Source organism: Trachypithecus francoisi, unplaced genomic scaffold (assembly GCF_009764315.1).
Source record: "Trachypithecus francoisi isolate TF-2019V2 unplaced genomic scaffold, Tfra_2.0 Lachesis_group3, whole genome shotgun sequence".
Classification (NCBI taxonomy): domain Eukaryota; kingdom Metazoa; phylum Chordata; class Mammalia; order Primates; family Cercopithecidae; genus Trachypithecus; species Trachypithecus francoisi.
This window is the reverse complement of record NW_022681468.1, coordinates 77,287,013-77,309,370: the sequence shown is the minus strand read 5'-3', so window position 1 is coordinate 77,309,370 and position 22,358 is coordinate 77,287,013. Positions and strand designations below refer to the sequence as shown.

Below are 22,358 nucleotides of genomic sequence, written 5' to 3'. Positions count from 1 at the left end.
AATTCATCAGTCAGAGCTGGTGTATTGAAGGAAAGCTCCTCCAGTTTGCTGCTGAGCTTGGATTTGAATAAAATGTCCAATGTTAACAAACAATACCCACGTTTGGCACTTTGTGTATTAAATTGATCAAACAGATTTTAGGAGGCACAATGCACAATTTGTACAGACCTGATTGAGTTAATATAATATCAGCAAATTTTACATCGAAATGATTCTGTTTCTTTTCTTTGTGTTTAAAACCAGCACAGATTACAAATTTTAATGATCTGAAAATGTTTGGTATACAAAATCATGCTTATTTCAGTATTAGCAAAAACACAAGAAATTTTTCAACACAAACACCCAGCTGTGTCTATTTTAAAAGCAGTTCAATGACAGCTTGCACTTATGAGCATGCAATCAGCTAATTTCGTTTTTTTTTTCTTCTGTGTTAATCAACACTTTCCTTCCTGCATATCAGAGTACAAATAGTATAGTTACTCCACATCAGTAAATGTTTACGTAACCTGTCCTTTCCCAAGAATCCGGTTACACCGAATCATTTCACGCTAGACCGACTACGAAAACGTATCGGGCCGTCCACCTCAGAGGGAGCCCTGTGTGCCATTATAAGTGGTGGTGAGAAGGGGGGCTGTAGGGGGAGAAATTGGGAGGAGTAGGTGGAGGAATGGAGAGACAGAGGAATGGAGGGTGGGGGGAAGAGGTGGGGGGAGCTAAGGGAGAAGGAGGGAGGAGGGAGGAAGGAGAGTTGAGGAAAAGTAAGAAGAACGGGCCTGAGGAGGGGAGAAGAGTGGGAGGAGGAAAAGTGAGTAGGAAGGGGAAGGCCCACAGATCTCTCCAGCCGGTAGGCAAAGCCCATTAGCTCACCCGGCCCTGCGAGAAATCCAGAGCTTGGAAATCAATGTTTGGGGCCATGTCACTATCAACACCGATTGCTGGAACCCTTGAATTTTTCCACATGTAAATAGTTTGTTTTCAAATGAGAAGATACGTAGACATAGGAAAAGATACATACATACAATGGAAGGACATTTGAGGTTAGTCCAATATTCAAAGCTCCTTTGTGGCATTCCTGAAAGATGCATATTTAAAATTCACTAGCTATTTGTAATTATCTATTATTCTCTCCAGTTTCCTCCCCCCACCCCCCGCCCCAACCTTTTCTCTCTCTCTCTCTCTATCTTAAGACTAGGGGTGGGGAAGATGGAATAACCCCCTATTATCCTGAGTATTCATCAATTGCATTCTTTGTTACAATTTAACTTTACCATCAAGCATAAGCACCAATTTTCCTTCCTTCGTTTTCTTAAATACAAATCTGCCAGATATCTTAATAAGAGTTTATCAAAATGAAGAAATGCTTACGTTTTAGAATTATTTACCTTCTAGAGGAAGGAAAAGGTGCTTTTCATTTATGCTTCTCCTCCACCTCCCTCTGGGGCTACATCCTCCGTAAAATGTGGTATGTTTCGTGCCCATGTGGGATGAAACAGCCTTTGATCAATGTGCTCCCCACTAAATTCCAATCCCTGGGAAATGCTGGGCCTTAGCCCTGCCCCTGGCCACGGGATCCTTTTAAAGCCCCCGATTCGCAATTTCCCCATTCACTTCAACCTTCAACCGAACCTTCCCAGTTCCAAAGCCCAAGAAGCTGGGACCGTGGGATCCACGTTCCCAAGGCTCCCCGGTGCTTTCCAACAGCACTCAGGGTGGGCAAGAGATGGCTCCAGTATACTGTTATTTCAGGAATGAGGCCCGCACAAAATAAAAGCATTTGAGAAACGGAAAGAAAAAAAGAGGGAGTGAAAATAGGAAGGCTTAAAAAAAAAAAAAAACCGGAAAGAAATAGACGCCCACCCTTATTTTCCCTCCAATGTCAACAAGCAAAACGAAAATATTTCCAGGGTGATCGCTCGCAGCTACCCGCTTCCAATTCGGATTAGAAGCTGAGGCTGGAGCGGCGAGGAGAAAACGACATCGAGTCACCCCAAGCGTGAGCGACGGTCTGGAGCAGGAGAGAAGGAAAAGGAAGAGACACACGTATACAGCATGTGTTACCTGATTTATTTCGAGATTGTTTGGTACTGTTTTCTCTCTGGGCACCTCTCATTTCGGAAGGCCATCAGAGGCGCCCACTACTGAGCGGCCCTGGCCCGCCGCAGCTGCACCCGGAGCCCCAGCCCCGGCTTCCCCGCGGCGCCGGAGCCCGGAGCTCGCCGCCGCCCAGGCCTCGGGAATCGAGTAAGTAACCCCTGTTTGGCCCCGCGCTCCTCTGCCCACTTCCTCCTCCTCATCTCATCGCTCCCAAAGCTCTCCCACACCCTTCTCCCCCGAAGTAAAGGACACCCCCCGCACACACGCCAGCAGTGGGCCTTCTCTCCCCCTTTATCCAAAGCTGCGCTAGACTATTACCTACAAAGGGCACAATTTTCCTACTAGCTCAGAAATGCCAGACATGGGCCTGCAGGGCCGACTAGGAAAAGTAGTGCCTCGCCTCTACCTCCTCCATTTCCTGCCCTCTCACATCCTCTCCCTGCACTCCCACTCTTCCCACTACCACCACCACCACCCCCGCTTTCAAAAATAAAATTGGATACAAACTTTAATCACTAAGGACAAATATTGACGCTCAAACGAAAATGACCCAGTACAATGAGGAGGAAGCCGGAAATGTGAGCTATTGGCCCTAGGAGAGGAATTTCGGTGGAGCGGAGCCGGCTGGGTGGAGGGGGTGGCGGGGGCGCAGGGAAGGGCTGCGGCACCGCGTGCTCCCGCCGGCGTATCCCTACGCGGCTTCGCGCGGCCGCGGGGTCCGAGGCCCGCGGAGAGGGGGAGGCGAGCGCCCGAGGGGGCGGCAGCCGGAGGGCGGGGCGGGGGTGGGTGGGCCCGGCCCCTCCGATTGGTCGACGGCGAGAGAGACGCTCCCGCACGCCGCCGGCTCTGATTGGCCCAGCGGTAGGAAAGGTTAAACCAAAAATTTTTTTACAGCCCTAGTGTGCGCCTGTAGCTCGGAAAATTAATTGTGGCTATAGCCGCCTCGATCGCTGTCTCCCCAGCCTCGCCGCGGCCGCTCCGGGACGCGCCCGCCCGCCGCCCGGCTCTCCCCCCCTTTGGGCTGCTGCTGCTGCTGCTGTGACTGCTGCTGCGAGAGGAGGAGGAGGAGGAGGAAGCAGCGGGGGGGGGAGCGGGGGGTGGGGGGGGAGACCAAGAAGTACAGTTGGGAGCGAGGGAGCTTCACCCCCGGGGCGGTGGTTGTTTCTTTTTTCTTTCTTTCTTTTTTTCTTTTCCTTTTTTTTTTTTTTTTTTTCTAATTCCTGAGGGGTGGTTGCTGCTTTTGCTACATGACTTGCCAGCGCCCGAGCCTGCGGTCCAACTGCGCTGCTGCCGGAGCGCTCAGTGCCGCCGCTGCCGCCCGCGCCCCCCGCGCCCCGTTCGGCACCCACCGGTCGCCGCCGCCCGCCGCGCCGCTGTCCCGCTCCCGCGCCGCCGCCGCCGTTTCCCCCCGACGACTGGGTGATGCTGGACATGGGAGATAGGAAAGAGGTGAAAATGATCCCCAAGTCCTCGTTCAGCATCAACAGCCTGGTGCCCGAGGCGGTCCAGAACGACAACCACCACGCAAGCCACGGCCACCACAACAGCCACCACCCCCAGCACCACCACCACCACCACCACCATCACCACCACCCGCCGCCGCCCGCCCCGCAACCGCCGCCGCCGCCGCAGCAGCAGCAGCCGCCGCCGCCGCCGCCGCCCCCGGCAGCGCAGCCCCCCCAGACGCGGGGCGCCCCGGCCGCCGACGACGACAAGGGCCCCCAGCAGCTGCTGCTCCCGCCGCCGCCACCGCCACCACCGGCCGCCGCCCTGGACGGGGCCAAAGCGGACGGGCTGGGCGGCAAGGGCGAGCCAGGCGGCGGGCCCGGGGAGCTGGCGCCCGTCGGGCCGGACGAGAAGGAGAAGGGCGCCGGCGCCGGGGGGGAGGAGAAGAAGGGGGCGGGCGAGGGCGGCAAGGACGGGGAGGGGGGCAAGGAGGGCGAGAAGAAGAACGGCAAGTACGAGAAGCCGCCGTTCAGCTACAACGCTCTCATCATGATGGCCATCCGGCAGAGCCCCGAGAAGCGGCTCACGCTCAATGGCATCTACGAGTTCATCATGAAGAACTTCCCCTACTACCGCGAGAACAAACAGGGCTGGCAGAACTCCATCCGCCACAATCTGTCCCTCAACAAGTGCTTCGTGAAGGTGCCGCGCCACTACGACGACCCGGGCAAGGGCAACTACTGGATGCTGGACCCGTCGAGCGACGACGTGTTCATCGGTGGCACCACGGGCAAGCTGCGGCGCCGCTCCACCACCTCGCGGGCCAAGCTGGCCTTCAAGCGCGGGGCGCGCCTCACCTCCACTGGCCTCACCTTCATGGACCGCGCCGGCTCCCTCTACTGGCCCATGTCGCCCTTCCTGTCCCTGCACCACCCCCGCGCCAGCAGCACTTTGAGTTACAACGGCACCACGTCGGCCTACCCCAGCCACCCCATGCCCTACAGCTCCGTGTTGACTCAGAACTCGCTGGGCAACAACCACTCCTTCTCCACGGCCAACGGCTTGAGCGTGGACCGGCTGGTCAACGGGGAGATCCCGTACGCCACGCACCACCTCACGGCCGCCGCGCTCGCCGCCTCGGTGCCCTGCGGCCTGTCGGTGCCCTGCTCCGGGACCTACTCCCTCAACCCCTGCTCCGTCAACCTGCTCGCGGGCCAGACCAGTTACTTTTTCCCCCACGTCCCGCACCCGTCAATGACTTCGCAGAGCAGCACGTCCATGAGCGCCAGGGCCGCGTCCTCCTCCACGTCGCCGCAGGCCCCCTCGACCCTGCCCTGTGAGTCTTTAAGACCCTCTTTGCCAAGTTTTACGACGGGACTGTCCGGGGGACTGTCTGATTATTTCACACATCAAAATCAGGGGTCTTCTTCCAACCCTTTAATACATTAACATCCCTGGGACCAGACTGTAAGTGAACGTTTTACACACATTTGCATTGTAAATGATAATTAAAAAAATAAGTCCAGGTATTTTTTATTAAGCCCCCCCTCCCATTTCTGTACGTTTGTTCAGTCTCTAGGGTTGTTTATTATTCTAACAAGGTGTGGAGTGTCAGCGAGGTGCAATGTGGGGAGAATACATTGTAGAATATAAGGTTTGGAAGTCAAAATTATAGTAGAATGTGTATCTAAATAGTGACTGCTTTGCCATTTCATTCAAACCTGACAAGTCTATCTCTAAGAGCCGCCAGATTTCCATGTGTGCAGTATTATAAGTTATCATGGAACTATATGGTGGACGCAGACCTTGAGAACAACCTAAATTACGGGGAGAGTTTTAAAATGTTAAACTGTAATTTGTATTTAAAAAGCATTCGTAGTAAAGGTGCCCAAGAAATTATTTTGGCCATTTATTGTTTTGTCCTTTTCTTTAAAGAACTGTTTTTTTTTTCTTTTGTTTACTTTTAGACCAAAGATTGGGTTCTAGAAAATGCACTTGGTATACTAAGTATTAAAACAAACAAAAAAGAAAGTTGTTTCAGTTGGCAACACTGCCCATTCAATTGAATTAGAAGGGGACAAAATTAACGATTGCCTTCAGTTTGTGTTGTGTATATTTTGATGTATGTGGTCACTAACAGGTCACTTTTATTTTTTCTAAATGTAGTGAAATGTTAATACCTATTGTACTTATAGGTAAACCTTGCAAATATGTAACCTGTGTTGCGCAAATGCCGCATAAATTTGAGTGATTGTTAATGTTGTCTTAAAATTTCTTGATTGTGATACTGTGGTCATATGCCCGTGTTTGTCACTTACAAAAATGTTTACTATGAACACACAGAAATAAAAAATAGGCTAAATTCATATATATCTTGATACTTTTGTCTCTTTTATTAAGTAGAGTTAAATTTTTAAAGACCAATCAAGTTGTAGGAAACTCAAAGGCTTTTTCAGCCAAACTAAAATTTAAACTGCTCCTTTAATTTGAACTGACTCTAAAAATGAAAATAGTATTTTTCCCTTTGTGAACAAATTTTACAAGGAGCAGCCTATTTAATAAACCCTAGCTTTAAACAAAGTATAGGCTTTTCAGCTGATACCTGTAAGTTTCTGTGGATATACAGCAAAAAGAGATATAATTTAATTTTCTGTGCATAGCTTTTTACCCTGTGTTTATTTCCAAATCCGTTAATAGAATGCCTTTTATATATTTTGTTTCAGGTATATTGTTAACAGAGCTTGGCAAATTATAAATAAATATATGTATATGGTTAGATAGAAGTGAATATAATGCACACATATGTAATATATATAGACACACAGAGCCCTTCAGTTCAGGTACAATTTGCGCTATGAATGCTGCAAAATTTTTGTTTAAATATTTGTATTTATACTTTCTAAGTCAGCATTTATTTTTGTGGCTGTTTACCCACAATGAAAGAGTTCTAATAAAGATGTGCTGAAGTTGCAATATAGATTTTGCTGAAGTGATCACCTGTTGTAATGATTTGCAGACCAATGTTTATATTTTATTTTAAAATTATAACAATTTAGAATTCTAGATATTCAGAAGTAAAATGCCTCTTTCCTTTTTTTAATTTTTACAGTGTAGAGGTATTTATTTGATTCCCTTTTAAATGTCTGTGTAATTCAATCTAGAGATTTGTTCCTTTTGCTTACAATCATAATTTTGTTTTAACTTTCCATATGCATATGTATGCATATACTGTATATGTGTATATATGTGAGACAAAATGAAAACATTTTTTGAGTTGTTTCAGGCAGCCCAATCGCTATAATTGCAGAAAATAATTAGAAAACCCTAGTAAAAGGTTTAGTAACTAATTGGATCCTGTGGTGAATCTGTGGAAGACAAGTTGTTCATTTGTTACAATTGTATAGTCTGAAATGTGTTCTGCAGTATTGGAATAAGCTGGTTACTTCTTACAATGGGCCCAGTGAAAAATAATCTGGCCCTAAGATGTTATCAGCAAACACTTAGAGAGTTGCTCAGGGGGAGGAAAAAAAATCCTAAGGGAGAAACAAGCTTACTGGAATAGATTTGAAATTGAAATGCTGAATACTTAATATTGGAAAAATAGAAGAGGGTGGATTGTGGAGTGGAGAGAGGGAAACAGCGAGAAAGAGGATCTTTATGGTGAAAAAATAATTACCACCAAAAAGAATGCATGAGAGAGAGAGAGATAAGGCGAGTGATAGAGAGAGGCCTAAGAAAAATGTATAAGGGCCAGGAAAATTAAAAGAGCTGGAACCAAATATACACAAATGGGGAATGGACAAAAATAGACCAAGACAGCCAATTTAATTGTCTCCTTTAAGCAATTAGACATGATTTTATTTTCTTAGTATAAAAACAGTTTCACCAGAGGTCCAAGTTTTCTTGAAATTTAAGTTCTCCAGAATGAAGCATAAAAACATTTCACAAAAAATTATTGTGTTAAAAGCCAAATTTATGGCTGATATTAAAAATAGTAATAAAGTCCAAGTGAATGGTTTTAGGCAAAGGAAATCCCCATTACACATTTTGAACCAAAATATCTCAAAGAGAGGCATGTGTCCAAGCTGAAAAAAAGGTGATGATTTATTGTTTGCTTTTGCCATGGATTTTATTTGTGGATTAAGAATGTATTAATACAGGGGAAGTATAGAATTTTGCTTACCAAACATTAAAAAGAAAGTTGAACTCTTGTGCTAAGGTAAAGGGATATAGATATAGAAGAAAGTTTTCCTGCATGAGTATTTTTTTTGGCCACATTAAATAAGTATACTTATTTGTGTTTATAAGTGTTTATTTGGGTGACAGATAAATAGAATTTTAATGATGAACATCATACTTTGAAGTCAACAGTAAAACTGATTTCTTTTAATTCATAGAAACAAAGTACTGGAGTGGAAGTTCTGCTTGGACCCATGTCCAAATTATATATAATGGATATGATTAGAAGTTTGTTAGGTATATTAGACATGAAGATGGATATATGGAGAGAGAACTTTGTAAAGGCTTCCTGAAGCCTAGTATGAACACCTCATTTCCCTCGGCCTATCCTATCATCCCTCAACTTACCTTCTGAAAAAACACATGACAGTCTGGTGTGGCATATAATACAGTTTTGCATCGAATGGGTTGTAATCTTGTGTTATTTGTTGTCTCCAACTTTGACCGTTAAAATTAGTTTATGTCAGAAATACACTTCAAAACTTTTGAGGATTATTTTCTTTCATATTTATCATTGTTTTTAATAAGATGAAGGTTGTCCTTTGTGAGATTTTGGAACTGAAACTCATCACAACTTAAAACTTGAAATCCCAAATTAAAGTTTATTTCCAGGTTTAAAGTATTTTACTTGAATTTGTCTGTTGTAAAGTTAACAAAAAATATTAATATGTAAAACACTGAGAAAGTGATGTAATTGAACTAGAGGAGTTAAAGTATTATTTCAAATATGTTTCTTCAGCCTGTTACAAAACTGGGAATCAAATGAACATAAAGTCTAGAACTAACAAGGTTTAATACAAATATCCTTATGGTATTTGTGGGAAGCCTTCATGTAGTTTATGTGACTTGCATAAAATCAAAGGCAGAGGGGCAAAAATTTAGTCTCATAGTGTATTGATTTTAATATATATTTAAGTTGGTGCATATTTCACCCAAATACGTGGATAAATTCAATATATTTAGAAGTCTGTAGAAGTGTGGTTTCTAAAAAAGTGTATTTTCTACAACATTGTTGAGGAATTTGCATGCATTGGGAAAATTTTGCCTTTGAGAAATTAATTTTATGAATAGCTAAAGTAACTGGTTGTGTTTGAGACTAAAAGCCTGTTGGAGAATTAGACTAACAAAGGGTGAAGGTGAAGATCATTAGAGGTTTTAGAACTGGCTGAGATGGGTTGCTGGGGTTGTGTAACTGTGCCTAGAGGGCGGGGTTCCTGTACATTCCTACTTCACCAGATAACCTGCCCCCAACACCACTTCAGCTTCTGCCAGACAGATGGAACTCTCCAGCCTGAAAATCTGCACAGCCATTCCAACAAGCAGGGTAGGTGAAACTTGAATTAAAATTTTCCCCTCTTTATTTTTCTACTTAAGGCCAGATCCTGTAGATACGGACAGAATAGAGGTCATCTAGATTCTCTCTTTTGGGCACACACGTCTGCATTCTTCCTAAGAACTACCTACCTGTAAGAGTTAAAAGGTGCTAGAGATCTTTCCCAGTTAGTACTTCATGCTAGATTTTCTTTTGTGTGATTTTTTTTTTTTTTAAGGATTTCTTTTCTCTATACCATTCATTCCCCTCTTTCTATCCTCCCTTCAGGGCCCTTTCCCCTCAATCACCAGCAGTTAAAATAACCTCAGATTTTGGCTCCCAAAGGCACCCATTCCCCACCCTAGCGGTCAGTTCTAGGGACCTTATCCTGAGTATGTAGGCCAAGAGGGCTCCAGGCTGGCAAATAGACGATGTATTGTTATGTTTTGTGCCTCTTGTCTCCCTCCAGATTTCTACTGTGTTTTGTTTTTGTTTTTCCCCACCACCTAAGGCTCTGCCTGAGGTTGTCCGAAGGATGCGGAGAAAAAGGATATCAGGACTGGAAGCGCTCTTACAGCAAAGATCCGTAAGTGAAAGTGCTTTTCAGAGGGGAAGGGGTGGGGTAGGGAATATGTGTAACTGACTGCTTTTGACTAAGTTTTAACGCCTGACTTTGGGGTCCTGGCCTTAAGTGTTCATCTTTTCTTAGAAAATGTTAGCAGGCTCGCTACCAACAGACGTAGCTGAAAGGATGCACAATATTTTCCACGTTGACAGAAATCACGGTGAATCCCCAGTTCAAAAGGATGTAGACACGGCAAAAGGAACATGGAAAGAAAACGAGAAAAATGTATACGGAGAAGTGGTAGTGGGAGACTGAAATAGGTCCTAAAGTGTAAATTAATTCTTTTCGTGGAAATATGATTTCTGAGTCTTATGGTTGCTACAGGAACTTCCGGGACGCTCTTAACGCTCAAACACAGGGTTATTAGCTATCCCTGTTTCAGTTAAAGCTCTTTGCTCCAGAGCCAAGAACCTGCTTCTCTCTAAAGTTCTTCTTCTTTGGATCGCCCTTCTCTCTCTATTTGTACACTAACATCGCCAACCTTCCCCAGAGCTGGCCCTCCGCCCCCAGCTCCTTGGCCTGGGTCACACCAGGGTCTCAGTCGGATTTAGCCCGGCTGCTCCGGGTCGGGCGAGGCACTGGGTGCGTGTGGGAGTCTCGTCTTCTGTCTCTTCGAAAGACTAGGGAAATGAACACCGTTCTGGGCTTGACTTTGTCCCTGCTGGGAATATCTCAGTTCCTGGCTTTGGAAATCTCAGGCAAATAATTGATTAATAATGCACACTTAGGAGACTTCGGTAGTACGCTCGAGAGCCTCTCTGTCCCAGAGTGGCTGAGAGCACGCGCCAGACACAGGTTGGCTCGGCCCGAAGCGAATTTGGGACTCTCGTCGCGGTGTCCTATTAATTAGCCTTCCCGGCGCCTCAGGGACTCCTGGGTGAAGATGGAGAGGTGGCATAATGGCGGGACTTGAAGTCGTTGTGGCAGGGACCCGGCAGCGTTGTTTTCTCGGGTTTTGAACCGGTGTGGAGAAGTAACTTAAGCTGCTGAGTTGGGGCCGCCCTGGCTGCGCGGTGGCCGAGGAGGAGACGAGCTCTCGGGACGTTGCGGCGGAGATCTCCGCAGAGGGTGAAGCCGGGCGCTGCGCAGGGAGCAGCAACGTGAGGGCGCTCTTGCCCAGGACAAGCAGAGCTGTACGTTTGGTAGCTCATATTGGCTGATGCCAAGAAAAGTGACTTCAGAACCTTGGCTGGCGCGCTTCCCTACCTTTTCCCTTTCTTCTTAATCTTCTGTGTGCCACCACCTCCCCCCAACCTTTTTTCGCCTCCCAAAGTTGTTGCCTTTTGTTTACCCGGTGCGGTTTCAGATCTCAGCACTTCTCAGCTAGTAGATAAAATTATTTGCTCTGTAATGGACATCTCTTCTCCTCTCCACTTGTTACCCCACTCCCCCTTCGCTTTCTATCCCATTTTGCTTCCCTCTGCCCAAGCCTGTGGTCCAAGGTGGAGGGATCTCACAGGAAAAGAGGTAGCCTCGGGGTGGGAATTCCCAGAGCACTGAAGGCGGCCAGTTGTTGGCGAAAGGGAGGCCGGGACTCCGGTGGGCAGAGTATCCCGCGAGTGCGGAGATTCTCAGGCGGTAATCTTCAGTCTGGGAAAGGCGATGGGAAGGAAGGGCTACGCAGAACAGAGGTGGTCCACTTCCGACTCCCCCCTCACCCGCCCTCCCCTGCAAGTAAGACTCAATTTCTATGATTCAACACCGTCTTCACCAGCTCCTCTATCAAACCCTGAGGTAGGCAGACATTCTGAAAGTGTTGTGATCAGAAAAGGCATTTAAAATGATAACAAATAACTCACAAATTACGTTTGTGAGGGTGAGAGGGAAAATAAAATGCCACACTTTTTTTCGTGGTCTGTTGCTTAGCACGGGTAATCTTTTTCCGTATCTTCGGTCCTATCTTCCCTATCTTGCAGAAAAGCCGCATAGGAGGAAAGCATGTTGGACATTTACAGATTTGAGATTCGTGTTGGAATGAAACGGAATGTTTAATTAACAAACATATTTGGGTGTTCATTTTCGGCTTAGGTTGAATTTGCCTACTCCGCTGGCACTCTCAGAAACTGGACTCGTCGTCTTCAACTGTATTCCTCCTCATCTCTTCCTATTGTCTCATTCTTTGAATCAATGCGTTTAAGGTGAAAACATATCTTCCTGCGTAGACGTTTTTGATTCCGTTGATTGAGCACGAAGACTAAAATCTGTAATGGGGTTATGGAGAGTTGTCTCTCAGTTCTTTCATTTTCTCATTGCTCTGAAATTTAATGACCTGATCATTGTTGTTTGAAGTTAAATTATCTGTTAAATTAGCCCTAAATAATAACTGATGATATTTTCCTTTTGGATTCGGTTGCCCTTGAATTCTTGGCCCTGGATGGGAGAGAAGTCTGAGAGAGTGTTTTGTGATACAATATTATAAAGACAATGAAAATCAATATATGTGTGCCAGTGATATCACATAGGAAAAAAATCCCTTTCAAAGTAGCTGAATTTCATAAAGAAGACATTCTTTTAAAGGCTTGTGCTGGAGAAGCCTGGATTCAAGAATGAATGTAAATAAGCATCTTTGTTGATGAAGAAAAAATATGAACACTGTATTTTCATTACTCTCCAGAATCTAAATATTCAAACTCATCACATACTGGTGCTTGCTAATCTAAATCAATTCGGCCTTCCAGGGATACATATTCTCAAAAAGAAAATTTAACTTTTAGCAAAATCTAAAACATTGTTTTAGATGTGAATTTCTAGAAATCCAAAGTATATTTATTTCTTTGAGTCAGATACTAGTTTGTTTTGCAATCATTATATGAAACAATATTGAAACAATGCAGTTTATTTTTTTCTCCTTGCTTGTTTCATGGTGCTTCCATATGCAAGTATAGGTGTGAGAGCTTCCATAGTGTACTGAGGAAATGACATCTTATTTGTTTCAACAAAAGACCTGAAGAATATTTAAACCAAAATGTACTACAGTAGTTGAAAAAGATCTTTAAAAATAATAAGCACTATTGTGTGTTTTTCCTATTAAAATGTGCTGAATGAATAATTAGAGGCTGGGATAAAGGTTGAAAAATTCAGAGCAAGAATTAGGTGGTAATTTTATTATTTGATACTTTTATAATTTATATAATTAATGATGTCATTTTAAAGTTTGGCAAAGCTTTCATAGAAAAAACAGAGTACTCCTCCCATCCCATCAGAAATACACTAGAAGGAATAAAGTAGATTCAGGTAGAACTGGCAGAAAGAATTTTTTTCCCAGTAGTAGTAGTATTAATGGAGTTGAAAAATATACTTTTAATTATACATGGCAATCTCTGCTTGCAGGTTAGAAAACTAAAATCGATCATTCCTACATCAATAGTGTTGTCTATTACTACATTGATTTGTGTTTATTTATGCAGAGACTTTCAGTTATTTACTTACATATTTCAGCATCTGCTTCTTGATTATTATCGTGGGTTGCTTTTAATGAAAGAGCTTATATAGGAAGCGAAACACACTTGACAGATCCATTTTAAGTAAACCAGATAGTGAATTATGGCAACCCAAGGAGATTATGAAATTACTTATTCATACTTGCTTTTTAGCAATTAGGAATCTGTTTCTGATTAAAACCTCATGCTGCTTGAAAACTTCCATTCTTTTCTTCATACATTGTATTGATGTGCTTCAATAAAATAGAAAAATAGATGATTTTGTGATGTCAGATATAATAGAATGAAACTGCTAAATGAGCTTTGTTGTCTTTTTCCATTGGTATGATAAAGTTACCTTCATAACAATAAGCTGGCCATTGAGTTTATTAATGCTGTTTATGAAAAATCAAGTAGCAATCATTTGAATATAGACATAATACATGTGTTTTAAAACATCTATTAACTCTAAATTATGCCAGGGGTACTTAGGCTGAATGAGACAATCTGGAGTTCTTGAGTATATAGTTTATATATATATATATATATATATACACACTCATATTTTGTATTATTTAACATTATGTGTGATTATAACTTACAAAGATAGACATCTCTTGAACTAATATCTCACAGGAATGTTACATATCAGAATTTATTTGAACAAATAGGAAAACTAAAGACCCCGTAGTGTGACTTTTATAAGCACAGAGCAACAGTGGGATATTGAGATGCGTTAATGTCTGTACCTCTCCTATCACCATTACAAAATATTTAAAGATGACTTTAAAATTGAGAGAAAAAAAGTGACCTAATTTATTGAGGGCTATTTAATGCTCATTTTATAGGACTTTTATTGAAGTTTGGAGGATTAATTCTTCCTTGTTAACAGTTTGTAATACATTTACCAAATACTGTTAACAGCCCTATTCTTAATCTTTTGGGCCAACCAACCACCCCCAGTCTGTGCAAGGAATATAGCAATGTTTTATTTTTTTATATTTATTTATTTATTTATTATTTTTTATTTTTAGAATGATAGGGCCTTGGGAGATGGAAAAGGAATTAATCTTCTCACCCTGGCGAGCTTTCCTGAAACTACTTATCCTTAGCGTCCGCGCTGTGAGAGGTGGAGCTGCTCTCAGTCCCACGGGTGGCTGCAGACCGAAGGTGGGCGAGTCCTGGGATTAAAAAGTTTTGCAGAAGGTTGAAAAGAGGAGCAGAGGGAGAGTTTTGAGTTTATTTATTTTATTTTCCTTTTTTTTTTTTTTTTTTTCTGTCTTGTGCCAAGTCCTCGAAGTTAACGTAGCAACGACGTGGTCCTTGTAGGACCAAGCGTTCTTGGCATTCTGTCCAGACTGAGATTCCAGAGCATCGGATGAACAGGACTTATAGCTAAAGCGTACTCACCCACCCCTCCCTCCGTCTTTTTACGCACGCAGCTACTCGTCCTCACGTGCATAGGGGTAGTGGACAGTGTTCACTTGAATTGCTCTCCCTCGCTCCAAGCCTTTCCTGTGAATGAACCCGAAAACACTCGACAGGTCGTGAATAATCGTTTTAATGAGTGTGCAAAGCGTGCGACGGGGTGCACCGAGCTGTCGGGTTAAACAAACAACTTGTACCCTGACCAAATCCGATTGTTAAAGTGCAAAGTGATGTCAGTACCATTTCCATTGCCTTTCGGAAATCCACAGATCTGACACGCGGGAGTCCAATTTTCCCCATTAAAGAAAAATAACAATATTTTTCGACCGTGTATGTGATCTTCTTTAATATTAATCTGAGCCAAACAAAACCTCATTTGGAAAATCAGAGAATTAGTCGTGTCTCTCTCAAAGAACAAATTGGAAGAAAGGAATAAGGAGGAAGAATCATAACAAATATAAAATGTCTGAGGGATAATTTCTTCTTGATAGCTCACACATCACTGCTGATCAATGTTGTAAAAATCTTCCTTTTATATATTGCTTTATAGCTCACTAAAGGCGAATGTCAGGTCACTTGTATCTAAACAACTGGACTGGTAATTTAGTCTTGTACTAAGATTGAATTTGTAGACCTGTAAGGGCTTTTTCTATCAAGCATTTAACGAAAATATTTGTTGTTTCTGTATTAGCCTGTGAGAGAATAAAGGTGTAAGTCGTTTGCACATTTATGCTTTCAAGGAAAAGAGTTTGGAGGAAAGTAATGGTAAAGGAACCCTAGTTGGCTATTATCTAAAATCATAACAAAAAAAATACAAATGAGATTTTCACTGATTATACCCTCCCTCTTTTTTTGCAAAACTGCACTGGAAAATATGTTTTTTCTCATTCAGTAAGACCTATTTGAAATCAGTCGCGCGTTCTCCCTTCCTTATTGATTCTTTTATCTTCTTTAATAATTCCAAACATTAAATATCACATGAAGATTAAGAAAAAACTTTAAAAGATTTTTATAAAATCTTTCACACATTCCCTCTAAAAAATCTGTGGAAAGAGGAAATGTGTCACATATTTCCCCTACCAGCATTTTTTATATATTCATAATTCAAACAAAATGGCCATGATGCTTGGAATCAGTATTCTAGTGCCACACATCTAGCTTCTTCAACTCAGTAACAACATAGGGAGATCAAAGCTTATATTTTTATTGGATTAAGTATTATATAGTACATATTTTCTATATGAAAGACAGAAAATATGTGATTCTCTGCAATCTGCAAGGTTATTTGTTCTCTTTTAATTGTAATCCATTTGGAGAAATGAAATTTTAGGAATATAGTACACTTGAATGTGGAAGCTCAGGATTTACTCACTTAACTCCTATTGGCCATAATGTGATCTACATATCTGTGTCTGTCTGTTGGGACCATTTATTTCACATACAAATATGTCTATATACAACCGATAGCAATTAAGAGAGTTAATTCAACTAAAATATACAGCTGAGGTATTTGATACAGTAAGAATTTTTTTTATGTAAGTCATTGTAGTTATGTTATTGTGGTTGCTAGTTTTTATACATTTGTCAATTTAGCACCAATTGGATAAAATGGAAGAGTTTGAAATTCAATTTCCATCATTAAAACTTGGAAAAGACAACCAGGGTTTTAGGACAGTGTTTTTGTTTATTTTAACTGTTCTCTAGTAAATGTCTGTATCAAATTATCAATTCAGAATATCCTTTATTTTCTAGGAAATTTAACAGAAAAATTAGTATTAAATCCTAGGAGCTTATAATTTTTAATTGTTTTAAATATTTTTGGGTAGGCAACAGACTGTGCAGTTTTTACCTAAACAGATTTCTTCTCTGTGGGCTGGAGTTGAGGAATTTTAGGACTCACTCAGAGGCCTGCATCCATTTCTGCTTTAGATACACAAACAGCAAAGCTAGAGGGTATGTCTGTTTTTGTGTGTATGTATGTAGTTAAAGAACTATACTATCAAAACATTAATTATATTTGAAAGAGAACACAGCATGTTGTGAAGAAAATTGCATTATTGAATTTGTATTCCACAGAATGTCTGAGAGGGCTGAAATTGTATACCTGTCTTATATGATGCACCCTCTTCAGAGAGGTGCCTAACAAGAGCAAAGAGATAAAAGAGTCAAACTTGGAGGGGAGTGATCTTAAATGTTTGGTTGGTCCTGAGCAGAGGGAATCCACATGAAAATGCAAATCACATGAAGAACATACATGGGATCTTTGTTCCCTGTCAACAAAAACAAATAGAATTTTTTTTCCTCTACCAAGCAAATACAGAATAATCTTAGCTGAATTTGGGGGAGGGGGAGTGATTGAATGACTAAGAAAATTTCAGTTATTTTTTTTTTGTCCCCAAGTCCTATTTATTTCACAGCTGCCAAATTTTATGTCCAAAACTTAGGTTCTCTTCCTCCCAAATCCTACATTAGTATGAATCATCCCTGATCATTTTTAGTTTTTGGCTTAATTACTAGTTTTCAGCTTTAAATTACCAATAAACTAATTAATCTGACTAATCTTTCTAAACTTCTGTTGAATAGTATAATAGCTGCAACAACAACAAAAATAAATAACAAAAATTACAATAATGACAAAAATAAACTTAATAATAATAGTGCAAATAACAGCAGAAACAATTTTAAAATAATTTATCTGGCTGACAGGATGAAGATGTAATGCATTTCTATCTGAAATTTGTGGTTCACAGCTGCAGTCAGGCATTTCTCTGATTTCTTGTTTCACTAGTTAAATGGATGATCTATTCCAACCCAAGTTTCCTAATAGAGACTCCCTTGGTCTAATATGGTAGGTCTTTTTAATGGCACTGAGTATTTTTGTATCCACTCCCCTTTATTGCTATGGACATGCTGCCCTGCAGATGACATTCCCAAATAAACCAACCTTGGCCGGGGGGTGGGGGCGGGAAACTGGGTGCGGAGGCAGACGTGTGAAGGGATTCTTGGGTAAAAGGACCAGGTGCCTTCTAGCTGGAGCCCTGCTGGTGAGTGGGCAAGCTGTCCTATTTGGGAAGCAAGTTTACAAAGCTGAGGAGTTTGAGAAGGGCTGAGTCACTGAGGTTCCTATGAGTCCAAAGGGATCACTGGCCCTAAGGAAGCCAGCCCATAGGGCAAGACATAAGAAGTAGGAATTAGACCCCCCAGGATGAACTCTTGATTACTTTAGGGATAGACAGACATAAAAAGGATAATGAAGTGAAGGGAGTATACCTGGAGGGAAGAGAACAGGTTAAAGATGTTAGTAACTGGTGGTGGTCTGGCAAGTAAAGCTCAGCCCATTTCTTCAGGAGAAGGGAAAAATGCTTTTGTGAGCTGTAAACTTGCCAAGGTTTATTGTTTAGGTGAAAGAACAGCCACCAGTTCCTAGGACTAGGCTTGAAAGTGTCTGCCAGTGAGTCTGTGTCTGCAGTAATCCAACTCTCCTCTCAGCCCCATGTTCTTCCCATCTCATGAACCCCCAGGCACCATTATCCCCCCAAAAAGAAAATGAATGAAATTAAAAAACGGATTGGGAGGGAATCAGACTCAATATTTATCAGGAAGATATTGAGGTGAAAGCAGGTTGTTTTATAACTTCCTTCTTTTGTGAGAAGGGAAGGAAAGCTAGTTAGAAGAAGGGTGATTATGGAAGAGAATAGAGACTGAGACAGAAATTCTTTGGCAGTCCAGCAGCTACGGCCAAATGGAGAAGGATCTTAGCTATAGAAGGGCAATTTTAGATCAAGGAAGAGTAACTGTTGAACATATTTTCTTTGTTCTGTTTTCTTGAAAAGTAATATAGCCTAGTAATGTATGTAAAAGCAAGATCTGTACACCTTAAAAATTACAAAGAGAAAGGCATAAATATTAATAGCAAGTTTTATCCTTTAGAAAATTTTAATGAAGATATTGTCTTCAAAATCATATACACATTATCCCAAAACCAAGCAGTAGTTGAAGGAAGAAAGGGAGGGATAGAAAAAAAAAAAAAAAGAAGGCAACTTCCCTGCTATAGTACCATGCATCTGTCTCTTCACCTTTCACGGCAGGGAGGCTGAACAATCCTAGTTCATTTCATTTCTTCCTAGTCTTTTCATTGTAAAAAGTATGAAAAATATTCCAGTTCATGAGAATATTATTTCACTAAAGATCAGCAAAGAATGAGGAGCTTTCATTTCTGATGATAAATTCTTTGAGGTGATGTTCAGGCTTATCTCGCCTAAGCCTGCAATGGGAGAAATGCAGCTCTGGCTGTAACTATATATCAATCTATTCTTCAGTGAGACCCCCAGTCTTCTCACTGCACTAATCATAACTACTAAATTCACTCCAACTCTTCTGGAAGTACAGTTCTGCAACTTGAAATCAAACAGGAGCTTTCCATATAAAATGAAATTCTAATTAAAATAATATTTTAAGTAACATACTCTGTTATGATAGTTTCTTATTTGTCTGAATTGTTCCTGTGGTTAAGAAACAATCATATGTTTCAATAAGAAAATTAAAAGAAATCAGCACTGCCAGTAAATGTGGCCTTCAATCCTGTTACATGTACTCCCGACTGGCTTTTGAGAATTTATTTTCCAACATTTTGGTTTTAATGGTATATAACTGAGAACCTCCAACTCAACAGAAAAATGCACAACTAAAATAAATTGTGTAATACTTTTGTCATGACAGAAAGAAACAATAAAAGCAGTTATTTCAAAGTAGTAAGTCATGCAGACACTATTACACATGCAATTTAACAAAATTAATAAGCTTCTACATCCCAATATCTTAATGGCTGTTTAGGTAACCAGATACTTAAACCATATATTTAAATGCTTATGCACCTATATTACATATACCATGCTGCATATGGTTCAAATATGTATGTTTTTTACAGAAACTGAAAAGCTGGAAAAAATATTAGTATTTCTAAGTTTTTGACTATCATAATTGGGGTTTATATGTGATCTACAAACACTGAAGGAAAGCCAGAACCACTACATTTTGCTTAGATTACATTATGAGTCAAATAAAGGGTTCTTTCTGTCTTGGGGTGTGCAAGAGTGAGGAATGTAGGGGTTGAGGGAATTAAGATATCTATTTTTTTCAGTAAGTCAATATGTAGTAATTTTATTCTTTTAACATTCTACTACTAAGTAAAATAAACATATACAGTTTCAAAAGCAGGAGCCGTAAGCCCAAGTCAAGAGATGATATTTCAGAAAAGATATTCAAATGAAGCTCAATAACATTTTTTCCAACAAAGAAAATTTCAAGGCAGATACAGCCAGATCTGTTGCACAAGTGGCAAAGCAAAATATTTTAGTAATGGGCTGTAGGGAGATTTAATGGACTGACACTCTGAATATTTAAGAGGAATATTCCTTTGAAGAGGATTCTATGATTGTCTATCAAGCTCCTCAAAAGGAGTGAGGGAAGGAAAGGTTTGGAGGGTGGATTATGTCCAAGCATCTCAGCTATTTCTAGTGGTGAAAAGATGACCTGGGTAGAATAGGAAAGGGTTTGATGATATGAGTGGATCTGCAAGAGTCTATTGGCCCTATCATGTTTATTCTCTTTTAGGTACACATTTCAAAAACATATCCTTTCCAACAGGCTCTCGTTTGCAGTCGCGACTTCACAGACAACAACCAGCTTGCATTCAAGTGTGGTCCAATGCATCAGCCTAGTTTTAAAAGGAAAACAATGGACAGGAAAAATAAAGTTACAGTCTTATCAATGAAATTCTTATTCTCAGTCAGAGAATAGGGAAAAGGGAGGCTCCCAAACAGGGTGATGGGAGGGGAATAATAACTCTTTAGGTGAGTTTTGGGAAAATGCTAAGTAAAATGCTGTTCAGAAATTGGGATTAATCGAGCAGTTTAAATACAAATCTGCCGGAAATTGGAAATCGTGCTCTGTGCGAATGAAAATGAAAGACTTTATGCATATTCTAATTTTCTCTCTTTGGCTGCTATTTTGGAGGAAGAGACTTCTTTTGCTGATGGTGGGACTTTTTTGTTCTGCACAGGAAATGTGTAAATGAACACAAATGTTTTTTCTTTTGCCTTTCCATTCCTCTCTTCCATTCTCCCCTCCCCCTTTCAACAATCAGAAGTTGTTAGGGTGCGCAGTTCTGCCGCTACCGATCCCAGTGTTATTTCCCATTCCCAGGATGTTAGAGGGCACGCAATGTAGGCAGGACAGGAGAGTTAGGGTTCCTCTGGAAATCAGAACTTTGGAAATCAATGCAGAGTTTCTATTATATTTTTCGACATTCAGAGAGCTAGAGGATGAGAAAGACTCTTAGTTGAATATGATGAAAAATCATCTAGATGAAAAATCGTCTAGAAAGCCATTTCCTCTCAAACCGAATTCTCAGTGACAACTAGGTGGAAGAGAGCTTAAAAGTGATCATATAAACCAAGCTGTGAAGACCTATTGAAGATCAGTCCCCTGTCCAAACACTTTTCCTCCTACTCCTTTGGGAAGGTACAGGGATGGTGCATTTTAATTACATTAAGACCTGCAAGAAACTCTAGTTTTATTCTGATGTAAATCAGTCACCTAATGCTGAGAAGGACTAAAGTGGCTCAAATGGTCGTTTTGTGTTTTGTAGAATACATAGGGGACTCCTGAAATGTGTGGAATGAAGGTAGGGGCGGGAGCGACTCTGTGGGTAGAGAATGGAGAAAAAGATTGAGAGAGGTAAAGAGAAGTGCATTTGCAGGGCAAGCTGACAATTTCTCAATTAATTTGGGGCAGAGACAGACAGACTCCGAGTTTCTAGCTTCTTTTCTATACCCCAGATAAAAAACTGAAGACAGCCTTATTCTGAACAACTCAATTTGAAAAGAGCCCCCCTGCGTACGTCCCCGCACCCCTTTCGCCCCAGCGGCCTCTTACAAAGCGCCACCCGCGCCTCCGGCGTCCGCAGAGGCCGGAGCCAGTTCTCGGCCCTGATCGCCGCCAGTAGCCCCGGCTTCGGGGAAGGAGGGAGGAGAGAATAAAGAGCCCCTCTTTCAATAAACGCCACTGCCAACCACTCCAACAGACACATTTTCGGTGCCCCCGCCGGAGCTCCGGTGGCCCAGAATGACCGCTTTCCGCGATCGCGTCCGCCCGGACCCCGTCCCACTTTCCCCTAGTCTTCAGGGAGGGGGCGCCGCTCCGCATTTAGCCGGGCAGTTTAGCACTCCCGGCCGTACCCGCGTGGCTCCAGGCCCAGGGGTCCCTTCCCTTCCCCGTCCGGTTTGGGGGACGCCAATTCGTCTAAGAAAACCTTGCGAGAAGAGCGCGGACCCTTCACTACAAACCTCACGTCAGGGTTACAGCCACATTTAGGAACCTCTTCGGAAAAGCTGAGAAATTCCTATTTTGCAAAAAGCCTTCTGTACTGTGATGGGGCTTTGTGGTGGGAGGAATCTCTGAAAGGCCTCGTGCGACCTAGGTTTAGCGTCACGCCCTGCCCAGGGACATTCTCCCGCGCACGGGAGAACCTGCACTTCCGGTCTCCAACCCTCGCGGGCCATGACTCTTCCCCTCCCCCGCGCCGGGCCCTGCATTTCCGGCCCGCTTGCTCTCCTGCACTTCCGCCCAGTCACATGGATGATGGACAGCGTTGGGAGCTGTTTTCTCTATCTTCCAGGTGGCTGCTGGGATCCTAAACTTGTTTCTTTAATTTCTCTTTAAAATTTGAACGTCCTTTAGTTTTTTTCACTTCCATAGATTTGAGGGTCGAGAAAGCTAGAGGTGGAAAGAAAAG

At 42.2% G+C, this 22,358-nt stretch overlaps 1 protein-coding gene and 1 long non-coding RNA gene across 2 annotated transcripts; one reads left to right on the top strand and one right to left on the bottom strand.

Annotated features, from left to right (window-relative positions):
* The first annotated feature begins 3,024 nt into the window (after positions 1-3,024).
* On the top strand, positions 3,025-5,910 carry FOXG1 (forkhead box G1). Its single transcript, XM_033188365.1, has one exon. The coding sequence runs from the start codon at positions 3,517-3,519 to the stop codon at positions 4,987-4,989; it is 1,473 nt and encodes a 490-aa protein (XP_033044256.1). The 5' UTR covers positions 3,025-3,516; the 3' UTR covers positions 4,990-5,910.
* Positions 5,911-19,791: 13,881 nt separating this feature from the next.
* On the bottom strand, positions 19,792-22,087 carry LOC117069874. Its single transcript, XR_004431698.1, has 2 exons — positions 21,910-22,087; positions 19,792-21,266 (listed from the first exon to the last, which is right to left on the bottom strand). It is a non-coding gene; the product is annotated as an uncharacterized LOC117069874 (long non-coding RNA).
* Positions 22,088-22,358: the final 271 nt, after the last annotated feature.

Excerpts from the sequence above, each read along its gene's own strand:
- FOXG1 (XM_033188365.1), top strand. The coding sequence starts at position 3,517 with ATGCTGGACATGGGAGATAGGAAAGAGGTGAAAATGATCCCCAAGTCC.